Source organism: Mobula hypostoma, chromosome 6, assembly GCF_963921235.1.
Source record: "Mobula hypostoma chromosome 6, sMobHyp1.1, whole genome shotgun sequence".
In the NCBI taxonomy this organism is placed as follows: Eukaryota; Metazoa; Chordata; class Chondrichthyes; order Myliobatiformes; family Myliobatidae; genus Mobula; species Mobula hypostoma.
Window position 1 is genome coordinate 95989601 of NC_086102.1, and position 14661 is coordinate 96004261.

General features: G+C 43.3%; 1 protein-coding gene across 5 annotated transcripts in view; it reads right to left on the minus strand.

Moving 5' to 3' along the window:
* Positions 1–539: 539 nt before the first annotated feature.
* The window catches only part of LOC134348223 (phosphorylase b kinase regulatory subunit alpha, liver isoform-like), a 180406-nt gene continuing 166284 nt past the window's right edge, over positions 540–14661 (minus strand). For 3 of the 5 annotated variants that reach the window (XM_063051273.1, XM_063051271.1, XM_063051272.1), the window contains exons 25-29: positions 10175–10253; positions 9947–10076; positions 4737–4838; positions 3377–3495; positions 542–1046 (exon numbers count right to left, since the gene is read on the minus strand). In XM_063051273.1, the coding sequence (XP_062907343.1) occupies positions 987–1046; positions 3377–3495; positions 4737–4838; positions 9947–10076; positions 10175–10253 (490 nt within the window). In that variant the 3' untranslated portion in view covers positions 542–986. Of the gene's footprint in view, positions 1047–3376; positions 3496–4736; positions 4839–9946; positions 10077–10174; positions 10254–14661 lie in introns of all 5 variants that reach the window. The other 2 variants (XM_063051276.1, XM_063051274.1) reach the window with 2 other exon arrangements.

The window sequence follows — 14661 nt, forward strand, 5'->3', positions numbered from 1 at the left end:
TGTAAACATACTGAGAGCAGAGACATGAGGCTTCATGACTGGACAAAGTGGTACAATCTCCAGAAACACATTAAACCAGGGCTGGCATCTCCATCCTGAACCATAGCTTCATGGTGTACTTGTTCTTTTTATCAGTCTTATGTAGTTCTAATGCAATACTTTCTAATACTGTGGAGGCATGGTTATCCTATCAAATGATTTTTGTGCATTTTCTGACTTTCAGACAAAATCAGCTTATTGGATATTTGTAAAAGTAGATCCCGTCCGTTTTACACAGGGATAGTCTATAGGTCTCTAAAATGGCCCAAACATTGGAGACAGCCTTTGGAACTCAGGTTACGTCCACACTACGCTGGATAATTTTGAAAACGCCGGTTTCGAGTAAAAACGACAGGCGTACACACTAAGCGTTATTCAAAATATCTCTGTCCACACTAACATGGATATTTGGGCAAATCTCCTCTACTGACACACAGAAGGACACACAGCAAACAAGCGAAGAGGAAACGGTATACTTAGTGCGCGTTTGTCCAGTTACAGAGTAGAAAAACTTAAAAGGAATTGCTCTTGGTTCTCACGCAGGAGGACTTAAAACTAAAAAAAACAAATACTGGAGCGTATGGAGGCAACCGACAGGGAGTTCACGGACAGTATGACCCAGCTGACGACGAACATTGAAAAACTGACCAACTCTGTTGCAGTAATAAAGCACCTTGTTAAATGTATAAAACGTCTGCATCAGTGTTATCTTGTATTTCCATACAATGTTACATTAGGCTGTTACACATCTATTGTCAGAGAATTACTTGCATAAATAGGTAAACCACCTTCATACAAGCAAGGACAGAAAACAGGGCAAAGTGAGTATACTTATTTATTCAGTAAGTCATGGGTCAAAGTATTTGGTGAGTACATTTCTAACTCTTCTGGCTTCAGTCTCGTTGCTGTCTGTTCTGAAATTGTTAGGTTGTGTGGGGAGGTTGTGTTCAAGAAAACAACGAAATGCCGCGCTGCGGCCATCTGTTCCAGCACGTCATGACAGTGTTCTTAAATAGTCAAAAAAGCTCACTTTACAATTTAACTCTCACGCCGTTCAAACCGACTGCACGATATAACAGCCGTACGGCAGTGCCCGCGCAGTACCAAGCAGAAGCAGAAAAAGCATTGTTATGACAGCGTTTTTAAATCTCTCTGTTTACCCCGTACACACTACAACAGATATTAGGCGTTTTCAGATTTATTCACTCTGGAGACCGTTCCTGAAAATCTCCGTTTTCGGGGGATGAAAACGCCGCTTTAGTGTGGACGGAGGGTCAAAACGAAGAGAAAAAGCTTCGTTTTCAAAATTATCCGGCGTAGTGCGGATATACCCTTAGTAACAGCAGAATTACTCACCATATTTTTACTCAAGCACCAGATTACAAAATTCCAATCACTAAATTCCAATGTTGCCATGTTGTGGTTTTGAAAGTTAACATCATCACAATAAAATCAGGCCCAGAATTGCAACAGTGAAGCAAACACAGGAAACTGCTAAATCCTAAAGTGGATTTTATATAGTAGATCCAAAATAAAAGCATGGTGGAGAATAATTTTCCACAGTTTAGAGATCTTGGTAGCAATACATAGAAACCCCATGTCAAGGGGAGGAACTATACAGTTCTGTGGATAATTCTTTAAACTGTAAACATGTATTTCAAAGTTCAAAGTAAACTTATTATCAAAGTATGCAAATGTCACCATATACAACCCTGAATCATTTTCTTGCAGGCATAGAGCATAAATCCAAGAATCAATGAAAGACCACACCCAACAGGATGGACAAACAACCAATGTGCAAAAGTTCATAAACTGTGCAAATTCAAAAGAAAAAATAATCATATTAATAATAAATCAATAAGCAATAAATAGAGAACATGAGATGAAGAGTCCAGAGATTGTGGGAGCAGTTCAGTGAAGTTATCAATGGAACTCAGCAGTAGAGGTACTACCTGTCACGTGGATATTTTAGATTTTAATCAGATCTGGTTCATTGTTGATAAAACAATGCATTTACAGGGCAATTCAATGCTTGTGCAGACTGCAGAACTTCCCCTGATAACCCAGTTTCTGGGTTCTGATGAGATTGAGACAGAGTTTTGAATGCATTTCAGTGTTTGAAAAGACATCCACAATCCATACTGAGTCCAGACTGTGAAAAATAACACAGATGAATGTGGGAGGTTGAGGGAAAGAGAAGAGATTTTGTGAAAAACCTGGAGCAATGATCCATCAGTGTCAGAGAGATTTTTTATGTTCAGATTCCAAAAAGAAAAAGAGAATGCTAGAAGAACTCATCAGGTCGGGCATCATCTGTGGAGGCTGGGAAAGTTAGCTTTCCATTACAGAGAAGGTGGGGGAGGGATACGTAGAACAAAGGAAATATCCTTGACGAGGTACAGGTAAATGAGTTACTGTGGCAGCCAGAACCAGATTATAGTTCTAATCTAATCTAATAGTTCCTAGTTATCTATTGCTAACAGCAGGATGAGAGACATCCCTAGCAGGTCAGAGTTTACCGACACAGAGAAAAAATGAGTCAAAATCATAGGTAGATGACACATCTTTCCCCCTCTTGGAAATCCCTGTCCATCTTCACCAACCTCACTACTCCAGCTTAAAGCAATTTCCCACACAGTTGCCAGAGACAACACCTATTGCATTTCCAGTGGTCCCTGCAGGTGAATTGGTGATTTCCTGACACATTTTCCAATCTAGTGTGCTGCATTCGAAGCTCATAGTGCAGTCTCCTCACAAACAAACGCAAATTGGGTGACTGCTTTAAGGATAACTTTTGTTGAAAACCCTGTTACTGGTCATTTTAATTCCCCATCCCATTGACCATTCTATCCTATCGGTCTGTAACTTCCTGCATTCTAACAACGCATACTTGAGGAACAACAACTCATTTCTGCTGAACTTGATATTGATTTTTTCAACTTTATGTAACTTGCTCCCTCTTTCTATCTGTATCAGAATTGACTATTTCTGCCAATTATCCATCTGTGGTATTATCGGCTCAATTTTGCACTCTCCATTACTAAAACCCAACTTGCTAAGCATGTCCCACAGTCCTGTCACTAGCAACACAGAATACATAAAAAGCAAAATAATGTCTTTCTAACCATCTGCTTAACCTGGCTGGCCTCACCCTATCGGAGATATTTCTTTAGTTCAACCTTCTTTGTTGTTGAAAACTAACTCATTTTCTCTCAGTTCCATTTTGGACCAACTGAACTGTTAACCCTGTTCCTCTCTCCACAGACGCTGCCTGACCTGCTGAGCGTTTCCAGCACTTTCAGATGTTACTTCAAACACCTGCGCTTCTTTCACGTACCTGTTTCATTTCACTCTTTAGCTTATTGATGCCTGCCCTCTCGGTTTTTGTTGCTCCTGTGTGGCCAACTTCATGGATGGAAATAGCAGGACTCATGCCAATAGAATCCACTGGTCGGACTTTAAGACACAAAACATATTATCCAGTTAGACTGCTATATATTGAAAAATATAGAAGGCAAAAAGTGACCACATCATTCCTAAAATGAAATAAAACTTTTCATAAGAACAATGCTGCTTATATAACACATTAGGATGGGACAAAATGTTGGCCAAAGGTCTGAAGAAACAAATGTTGGAAAAACTCGGAAGGGCAGACAGCATCTGTGAAGGCAGAGGAATAGGCTGATATTTCAAGTTGAACACCTTGCATTCGGACTGTTATGATAATCATGGAAGATTTCAATAATGTTAATAATAACAGTACATGGAATAAGGTAGATGATCTTATAGTGCAGTTAGAAATTGGCAGATATGACATTGTGGGCATCACTAAGTCATGGCTGTAGGAAGATCATGGTAGGAGATTACTATCCAATGATACACATTGTTTAAAAAAATGGCAGGTAGGTAGAGAGGGTGGGGATGTTCTGTTGATAAAAAATGAAATCAAATCCTTAAAACAGGTGATATAGGATTGGAGTATGTAGAATCCCCAATTCTGCACTGGGTGTTGTGTAATGAACCAGATTTGATTAGGGAGCTTAAGGTAAAGGAACCCTTAGGAGACAGTGATCATAATATGATAGAATTCATCCTACAGTTTGAAAGGGAGAAGCTAAAATCTGTATTACAGATAAGTAAAGCAAACTATAGAGGCATGAGAGAACTGTTGTTCAAAGTTGATTGGAAAGGGACACTGGCATGGATGATGAGAGAACAGGAATGACAGGAGCTTCTGACAGCAATTCAGAAGCAGCAAGATAAATACATCCCAAAGAAGTAGTAGTTTTCCTAAGGGAGGGTGAGGCAATTGTGCCTGACAAAAGAAGTCAAAAACAGCATAAAATCTAAAGAGCGAGCATAGCAAAAATCAGTGGGAAGATGGAGGATTAGAAAGCTTTTAAAAATGAACAGAAGTCAACTAAAAAGCCATAAGAGAAAAGATGAAATAAGAAGGTAAGATAGCCATTAAGAGAGAATCCCAAAAGCTTTTTCAGATATTTATATAAAGAGTAAATGAGAGAAGAAAGTGCATTATCAGACTGCCAGAAAGTGACACTGGAGAGGTAGTAATGGGAGACAAAGAAACAGCCGACGACTGAAAACTGATTTTATAGCAAACATTAAAAATGCTCCCACTTGCAGTCATTTAAAAAGAAACACTTAATTTCTAACAACCTCATAAAGTTGACACTGACCACTTTTTTCCACACCAAACTCTTTTCCACTTAGAATGTGATGCAGGAGTTTCTTCATGTCAAAAGGGCACAGATTCATCAAATTCTCAGAAGCTTCTTCCCCTGTGTGGATAATGAGAATGTTATTTGAAGAATTAGATTTACATTTAATGTTTTATCTGTTGCATGTTTAAGAAACATCATCAGAGAGAGACACAAACAAGTTATACCCGTCTCCGGTCTAAACCCCATCCTGCTGCCCTCCTACCTTGCCAACTTGTAAAGCACTCCACATTCTTGGAGTGATAATGAACTGTACTCATCCTGCCCTTGTGCACTTATTACCTATCCCACAGTGATGAACACCTGCTTTTCCTGCATCAATACAGTAAGGCAGTGGTTAGCACAATGCTTTACAGTACCAGCAACCTGGGTTCAATACCTGTCACTGTCTGTAAGGAGCTTGTATGTTCTCATTGTGGCCCCATGGACCTCCTCTGGGTGCTCCGGTTTCCAGGAGGAATACGACTTAATTCATTCAATTGTGGTTGCCCTGTCACAGCAAGGATGTGGAGGCTATGGAGACTGCGCACAACGATGCTGCATGAACTACAAGAGAGGTTGAACTAGCTCGGGTTATTTACTCTGGAGCACTGGAGGCTGAGGGGAGACCTGATAGAAGTTTATAAAGTTATGAGTGGCACTGATAGTGTCGTCAGTCAGAATCTTTATACCAGGGCTAAAATGACGAATATTAGGTGATATCTATTAATCATTTTGATCCTGGGAAAAAGGTGAAAGGGGAGCAGTTAAAAAAGAGATGGGCTGGGCATAGGGACTGGTGCCTGGACTGAGCGGTCAGGGACAGTACATGAATATGCAGAGAATAGAAAAATATAGACCACATCCAGGCAGAAGGTTTGGTTTAACTACGCTTTATTAAAGTAGTGCGGTAAACTGTCGTGGGCCAAAGGAACTGATCCTTTCTGTATTGCTCTGTGTCCTTTGTCTATGTCTAGTTACCCATTTAAACTCTACAGAATATATAAAATAAAAAACAGAAAATACAGGAAACACTCAGCAGGTCAGGCAGCAACTTTCGAAGAATAAACAGTTCTAAGATCAGATGTTCCTGTCCCTCCCCTCCTTCCACCATTTCACATTATATTTAAAGGACATTAACATCCTGTGTTATATAACAACACTCACTCAGTGTTCAACATCAAGTGCTGATATTGATTTAAATTCTCGAGAATGTCACTTAGACGTTCAAAATCAACTAAATCAACTAAACATTTGTGGTTAAATACTGAATAAACATCCTAAAAATGGACAGTATTCATGATGTCATTTTAAGCTTGAACTATTCAAACAGGGAGACAGGGATACTGTATTCCGATGAACTGTCTACATCGCTTGTAGTGTTCCACTTTCCTTACATGTTCCAAAGACGTGCTAGCTAGGAGGGAAATCACTCCTTTTGTAACTGAGTGGTGGAAGGATGAATGAGCCTGGGATAGGGAATAGTTACTGGGATATAAGTGGGGGAATGAGATTGAAGGGACTGCTAGACAGAGTGCAAAATACTTACAAGATGTTGCAAAGAATAAGGCCCAACTTGTCCTTGCCATCTGAATTGCCGACGAGCAAATCCGACTTACCTGAATTTTGACCCATTTTCTTTTTCACCTTTCCCACCCATGTACTTGCCCAAATGTTTCTGAACATTGTAATTGTATCCATTTCTACCATTTCCTCTGGAAGCTCATAGTATATACCCACCCTCATCTTTGTAGAAGAAGTTGTTCCTCAGGTCTCCTTTAAATCTTTCCCCTCTCCACTTTAATCTCTGGCCACACACATCAAAGTTGCTGGTGAACGCAGCAGGCCAGGCAGCATCTCTAGGAAGAGGTACAGTTGATGTTTCAGGCTGAGACCGTCCTGACGAAGGGTCTCAGCCTGAAACATCGACTGTACCTCTTCCTAGAGATGCTGCCTGGCCTGCTGCGTTCACCAGCAACTTTGATGTGTGTTGCTTGAATTTCCAGCATCTGCAGAATTCCTGTTGTTAACCTTTGGCCTCTAGTTTTAGAATTCCCTGCCTTGAATAAAGACTGTGACCATCCAAGTTATCTTCTGTATGTCCCTCATGGGGTAAGGTCACCTTTCAGCCTCCTATTCTCTAGGGAAAACACTCCCAGCCTATTCAGACTCTCCTAATAACTCAAGCTCTCCCTTTCTACCTCGTTTCCCGAAACACAATGAAATTATTTGTGCATGCTAATGTGCATGATCACACACTACACACGTGGAAACACAACATGAGAACACAACATAACAATGTTCCTCTTGGAAGTCCGTCAGAAACATCGATGACGTCAGTGACGTCTCTGATGAGAGCGAAACCCGAGCTGGGAAGTGTAGATGCGCACACAGGTCGGGCACGTTACGGCCATTGAAGGGTCGGGTCATTTCTCCTTGTGGTCTTGGCGCTTTTGATCGAGGTCCTTCAGCCACTGCTCTTCAAATGTGCTGGTGCCTTTGTAGACTGCCATTACGATCTTTGGCCAAGGCCTCCCAAACAGTCACGGGATACTGCATGCCTTGAAGTATGCTTCCACACAGTCTTGATCACGCTTTGTGGGGCCTCCCTGCTTTCTGGTGCCAGGTGCCTGCTCGGAAAAGAATACCATCTTTGGAAAGCGGTTGTCTTCCATCCGACCACCTGTCCAACCCATCGAAGTTGAGCCTTCGTGATCTGTGTCTCTGTTCCAGGGCTCTCAGCCCTTCACAGATGGAACTGGTCAAGCATGTTGATGTGCTTGCAGTATGGGGTCCATGTTTCACAGCCATATGGTAGAGATGTCAGGACCATTGTTCCGTAGACTGCCATCTTGGGTCTTCACCCTGATGCCACACTCATGTCCCTAGCCTGCCAAAGGATGCCCCAGCATTTGCAAGTCTGTATGAGATCTCTCGATCTAGACTGCAGCAGGAGGTGAGGTGTCAACATTGTTGAGCTGTGTGCCTTCACTCTCAATTCGTGGTTCCACAAGGTTGGTATGGGGTGCGGGCTGAAGTAGGACTTCTGTCCTCTGCAGGCTGATGGTTAGGCCGAATGTTGTTGCAGCCACAGCAAGGCAGTCAGCGGGCTCCTGCAGGTCCCTTTCACTGCGCGCTGCAAGAGCGCAGTCATCTGCAAAGAAGTCTTGTACTAGTGCTTCCAGTACTTTGGTCTTGGTCTTGAGGTGTCGCAGATCAAAGAAGTGTCTATCAGTCCTGTAGTGAATTGTTATTCCCACATCAGTCTGTGAGCGAGCAGAGAACAGTATTGTGCAAACAGCAGGCTGAACAGAGTAGATGCAAGGACACGGCCCTGCTGGACACCGTTAATTACTAGGAAGAGGTCAGAGATGCAGTCTTTTTTGATGACCCTGGCCATCAGGCTGTCGCGGAATGACCTGACAATGCTGACTAGCCTTGGGGGGCAGCCTAACTTGGTAAGGATGTGCCAAAGGCCTTTGCGACAGACAGTATCAAATTCCTTCGTCAGGTCCACAAAGAAGATGTAGAGATTCTGGTTCTGTTCCTGACACTTCTCCTGGATCTGTATGACAGCAAAGATCATGTCCACTGTCCCTCTGTTAGATCTGAAATCACAGTGGCTCTCTGAGACAATGTCATCAAGGAGGTGAGAGGTAATCCTGTACGGTATGAGATGGCCCGTGATCTCCCCACCTATGCCCAGGAGAGTTTTGGTTGTCACAGGGTGATTGTGCATGATCGCACACTATACACATGGAAACACAACATGAGAACACAATGTAACAAAAATCGATAATATAGTGGGCAGTGAAGAAAGTTGCCCAAGGTTACAATGGGATCTTGGTCAACTGAGCCAGTGGGCCAAAGAATAGCCGATAGAGTTTAACTCAGCTAAACAGTGAATGTTACAGTTTGGTAAAACAAAGCAGTTTAAGGCTTGCACAGTAAATAGTAGGGCTCTGGGGAATGTCACAGGACAGACAGACCAAAGCGAATAGGTACGTGGTTCCTTGAAGGTGCTGACACAGCTGTACAAAGTGGTGAAGATGGTATTTGGCATGCTCATCTTTATCAGACATGCCACTGAGTACAAGAGTTAAGACATCATGTTACAGCTACACAAGACACTGGGTAAGGTCATATTTTACTGTCCTGGTGACTCTGCTACAGGAAGGGTGTCATTAAACTGGAAGGCTGCACAAAAGATTTACAAGGATTTACAAGGATGTTACCAGGACTGCAGAGTTGGAGAGACGGAAGAGTCTCAGACATTGCTCCCTGGAGTATAGGACACTGAGAGGTGACTTTAGAGCCAGCCTTTAAAATATTAAAGGGTGTAAATAATGTGGATGGTCACAGTCCTTTCCCTGAGTAAGGGAATTTAAAACTGGAGGCCCCAGATTTAAGATGAGAGAGGAAAGGCGCCTGAGGGGTAAATTTGTCACTGAAAGGGTGGTGTGTGTATGGGACAAACTGCAGAGGGTGCTAGAGGCAGGTATAATAACAACATTTGGAAGACTTTTGAACAAGTAGATGTATCAGGAAGGTTTGGAAGGATACGGGCTAAGCGAGGCTAGCTCAGATATGCACCTCAGTCAGCACGGCTGGGTTGGGCTGAAGGGCCTGTTTTCTGTGACTATATGAACGTAAGAGAGCAGCACAGCATTCCGGCTCTTCAAACTGCCCCAATGACTGATCTTCTACCTCAGTGCCATCTTCCTGCACTCTCTCCAGATTCCTTTCCTTAAGATCCAGAAATCTATTTACAATGAACCCAAGGACTAAACACCATGGTAGAGAATTCCAAAGACTCATTGCCTTCTGCGTGAAAGTTTTTTCCCCAATTTAATCTTAAATATTCTATCGTTTCTTTTCAAAACTGTGAGCCTGGTTCTAGACTTCTGAACTGGCAGTTCAGAAGTGATGGTCAGAGTGTTTGAGTAAAACTGGAGGCTACAGATGTAAGATGTGACCTCCCTGGATCTACCGAGTCAAACCTACAGGCTTATGGACTGCTCTCATTCTTCTAAGTTCCAACAGATACAGGCGCTGATGCCCATTGCCTAGGCCAGGCTGTTCCTTCTCTGAATGGCAAATCTTTCAAAAGATTGAGGGTTAACTTGCAGGGCCAAATAGTGGGAGTTGTTAAAGTGCATTTCATATCGTGCTCTGTTGACTGAACATACCTGAACAACAGAGACTGTAAGCAAGCTCTGTAGCCATCACCTGAATGATGAGTCCAATTCTCAGCCTGAGCATTTCAGCAAAGAGAGAGGGTTGTGTCCTTACGTACATTGCGAGGTAGACCATGATTTCCTAATTCAAATGCAGGGAGAGCACTAGAGTCAGATAACGATACTAGTGGAATAACTCTTAACGACACTGTTTAAAAAGGAATGCAGTGAAGACTATACCTGGGTCAGAACTGCTAAGCTGATATCTTGACCACTTGCTTCATAAATAAGTTCAGCCAGTTCATCAGGGGGTAGAGGGCTGGGAAATAAAAGCAAACACATTCCATAAGCACATAGAACAGCTTCTCAACATGCTTAAAAATGTCTTTTTTTTTTGCATAGTAGGGGAATTAAGGGTTATGGGGAAAAGGCAGGTAGGTGGAGATGAGTCCATGGTCAGATCGGCCATGATCTTACTGGATGGCGGAGCAGGCTCAACGGGCCAGTGGCCTACTCCTGTTTCCACATACTAACCTCACAATGAATCACTTTCAGAAAAATGATGTAAAATCCAAAATTATCTTAACTACCACAGATTTCAAAAGGAAATTACTTTCTTGCTGGCCAACAGTGAACTTTTGGAGCGGTAAGAATGGACAATGGCAATATAGAACCATAGAGAGATGTAATCAGAAAATAATCTCAGCACAAGTGTCACATCAGAACCAGGCACCTAGCGAAGTAGAAAGCTCACTACTGTGAGGCAGGAGGCAGGATACAGGGGATGAAATTGGGTGGTGTGAGGTTTAAGGTTCAGGGTTTATATCAGCGAGTAAACTCTGGCATTTAAATCTGTCTGCAATACAGATACCAGGGATGAAGACAGTAAATTACAATCTGCTAAAACTGCTTAATGGCAATATCATTGACAAATTAATTTCATTAAGCTGCATACATGTTAAATATTTTGATAACAAGTATAAACACATTTTAGACCAAAACTTGGAGGAACAAAAATAGTTTAAGTCAAACACATCAACAGCTGAAGTTAAGATATTCTGAATGCAACCAGAGAACAGGCTTCCTTAGATTTGGAGTACATCCTGACTGTGTCAGTCACCCAATTTAACACAGGACTGGGTCTGTACCCCTGCAGATCTTCAAACATACATCCATTGTGTTTAAAGGTGGTTCACACTGGAACTCCCAAGCTCAGAAAACAATGCCAACCCAGCAAGTGCTCCCTCTTGTGGTGAGGAGGAAGCAGAGCCTTTTTGGCATCATTGCTAAATCTCCGTTTTTGCTGCAGCACTGGAAGGAAAGGCAAAAGTTCTTTCAGCTCATGTCCCCCTTTTTAAACAAGTGTCATCGAAATGTACATTGGTTAGATCATCAGTACAGCACTTATGAGGAACAGCATACAGATTTGATAAGACATGCACAATGTCTAGAGTGTACAACATATACACACACACTAAATAATGTGAAATCTACTCTCACACAGTCAACCAGAGTAACTTAGACCAATCCTGCAGTTTAATACTTAACTCACTTATTTCCTTCAGGGAGGAAGTTTGGATGCAAAGTGCAGATGCTTCTGGAAAAACAGTAAGTGGTCAAGATGACGCCGCATACAATGCTCCCTCGGCCGACATCTTCTGGATAGACCACAAAACTGTATATTTTATTTCTTTTACATATATTTTTCATCTTAGATGTATTTCCGGAAGTGTCAGAGCCTGTGATTTACAGTTTGGAGATCGACTGGGTGATCGAGCACTTTGCTGTCTCTGAGAAGATTCCAGGAAGTGAGTATGAGCTTGAATGCCCTTGAAGCGTAGAAACTACAAGGTGTTTGACTCCATTTTGCTGATTATAGCTTCCATTACTTGCTGATCAGAGCGATAAGAATGATTGAAACATCGAGGTGAATGCGCAAGTTGAGCCTGGGTTCAGTGCCGACTACTTGCCTTTTGATCGCTGATTGGATTGCTCTGCGGCCGGAGAAAGGTTCTGTGTAGCCGATCGCTGAGAATGGAGGATAGGCCTCTGCGTTTGTAGCCGATCGCTGTGAATGGAGGGTAGGTCTCTGCGTTTGTAGCCGATCGCTGTGAATGGAGGGTATGCCTCTGCGTTTGTAGCCGATCGCTGTGAATGGAGGGTAGACCTCTGTGTTTGTAGCCGATCGCTGTGAATGGAGGGTAGACCTCTGTGTTTGTAGCTGATCGCTGTGAATGGAGGGTATGCCTCTGCGTTTGTAGCCGATCGCTGTGAATGGAGGGTAGACCTCTGTGTTTGTAGCTGATCGCTGTGAATGGAGGGTATGCCTCTGCGTTTGTAGCCGATCGCTGTGAATGGAGGGTAGACCTCTGTGTTTGTAGCCGATCGCTGTGAATGGAGGGTAGACCTCTGTGTTTGTAGCCGATCGCTGTGAATGGAGGGTATGCCTCTGCGTTTGTAGCCGATCGCTGTGAATGGAGGGTAGACCTCTGTGTTTGTAGCTGATCGCTGTGAATGGAGGGTATGCCTCTGCGTTTGTAGCCGATCGCTGTGAATGGAGGGTAGACCTCTGTGTTTGTAGCCAATCGCTGAGAATGGAGGATAGGCCTCTGCGTTTGTAGCCGATCGCTGTGAATGGAAGATAGGCCTCTGTGTTTGTAGCCAATCACTGTGAATGGAGGGTAGACCTCTGCGTTTGTAGCCAATCGCTGAGAATGGAGGATAGGCCTCTGCGTTTGTAGCCGATCGCTGTGAATGGAGGATAGGCCTCTGTGTTTGTAGCCAATCACTGTGAATGGAGGGTAGACCTCTGCGTTTGTAGCCAATCGCTGAGAATGGAGGATAGGCCTCTGCGTTTGTAGCCGATCACTGTGAATGGAGGATAGGCCTCTGCGTTTGTAGCCGATCGCTGTGAATGGAGGGTAGGCCTCTGTGTTTGTAGCTGATTGCTGTGGCAGGAGGGTAGGCCTCTGCGTTTGTAGCCGATCGCTGTGAATGGAGAGTAGGCCTCTGCGTTGGTAGCCGATCGCTGCGAATGGAAGGTAGGCCTCTGAGTTTGAGCAGTGTCTCTCTCTTCCAATGTCGAGGATGTTACTGAGGTTCTGCGTTTATGGATTTGGACTATGGACTTTCTCGGTCTTATCATTTTTATATTCTGTGTTTTCACCCATTCTTTCTCATTTTTTTGTGTATGGGGGTGGGTGTATGGGGCGATGTTACATAGGACATAGAATAGTACAGCACAGTACAGGCCCTTCGGCCCACAATGTTGTGCCGACCCTTAAACCCTGTCTCCCATATGTTCTTCTTGTGATTATGTTAGTTTTTTGTGGGGGGGGGAAGAGGGTATGGGGGAGTTGATGTTCTTGTTGTGTTTATGTTAGTTTTTTGTTGGGGGAGTGGATATGAGGAGGGGTTGATGTTCTTGTGTTTATGTTAGTTTTTTGTTGGGGAGAGGGGTTTGGGGGGTTGATGATGGTGTTGCTATTCTTTTTCTGTGTGGGGGGTGAGTTTGTTGTTTTTCTTTGAACTGACTTCCCAGGTTTTCTTTGTTTCGTGGCTATCTGGAGAAGAGGATTCTCAGAGTTGTATACTGCATACATACTTTGAACCTGTGAAGTGGTCAGATTTATGAGTGTAGCAAAGCAAGGACAAATACACACCACACAGCTTTGCCACACGTACTGTGCATGGAGCAGTGAGACTCCAGTTGCCATGATACTCACTAATTATAGCTTAACAAGGGGAGTAAGGCGTTCTGCCTATTGCCAGAGTAGTCTTTGCAATAGACAATAGACAATAGGCGCAGAAGTAGACCATTTGGCCCTTCGAACCTGCACCGCCATTCTGAGATCATGGCTGATCATCTACTATCAATATCCGGTTCCTACCTTGTTCCCATAACCCTTGATTCCCCTATCCATAAGATATCCATCTAGCTCCTTCTTGAAAGTATCCACAGAATTGGCCTCCACTGCCTTCTGAGGCAGTGCATTCCACACCTCCACAACTCTCTGGGAGAAAAAGTTCCTCCTCAACTCTGTCCTAAATGACCTACACCTTATTCTTAAACCATGCCCTCTGGTACTGGACTCTCCCAGAATCTGGAACATATTTCCTGCCTCTATCTTGTCCAATCCCTTAATAATCTTATATGTCTCAATCAGATCCCCCCTCAATCTCCTTAATTCCAGCGTGTACAAGCCCAGTCTCTCTAACCTCTCTGCATAAGACAGTCCGGACATCCCAGGAATTAACCTAGTGAACCTACACTGCACCTCCTCCACAGCCAGGATGTCCTTCCTTAACCCTGGAGACCAAAACTGCACACAATACTCCAGGTGTGGTCTCACCAGGGCCCCGTACAAATGCAAAAGGATTTCCTTGCTTTTGTACTCAATTCCCTTTGTAATAAAGGCCAACATTCCATTAGCCTTCTTCACTGCCTGCTGCACTTGTTCATTCACCTTCAGAGACTGATGAACAAGTACTCCTAGATCTCTTTGTATTTCTCCCTTACCTAACTCCACACTGTTCAGATAATAATCTGCCTTCCTGTTCTTGCTCCCAAAGTGAATAACCTCACACTTATTCACATTAAGTGCCATCTGCCAAGTTTCTGCCCACTCACCCAGCCTATCCAAGTCACCTTGAATTCTCCTAACATCCTCATCACATGTCACACTGCCACCCAGCTTAGTATCATCAGCAAACTTGCTGATGTTATT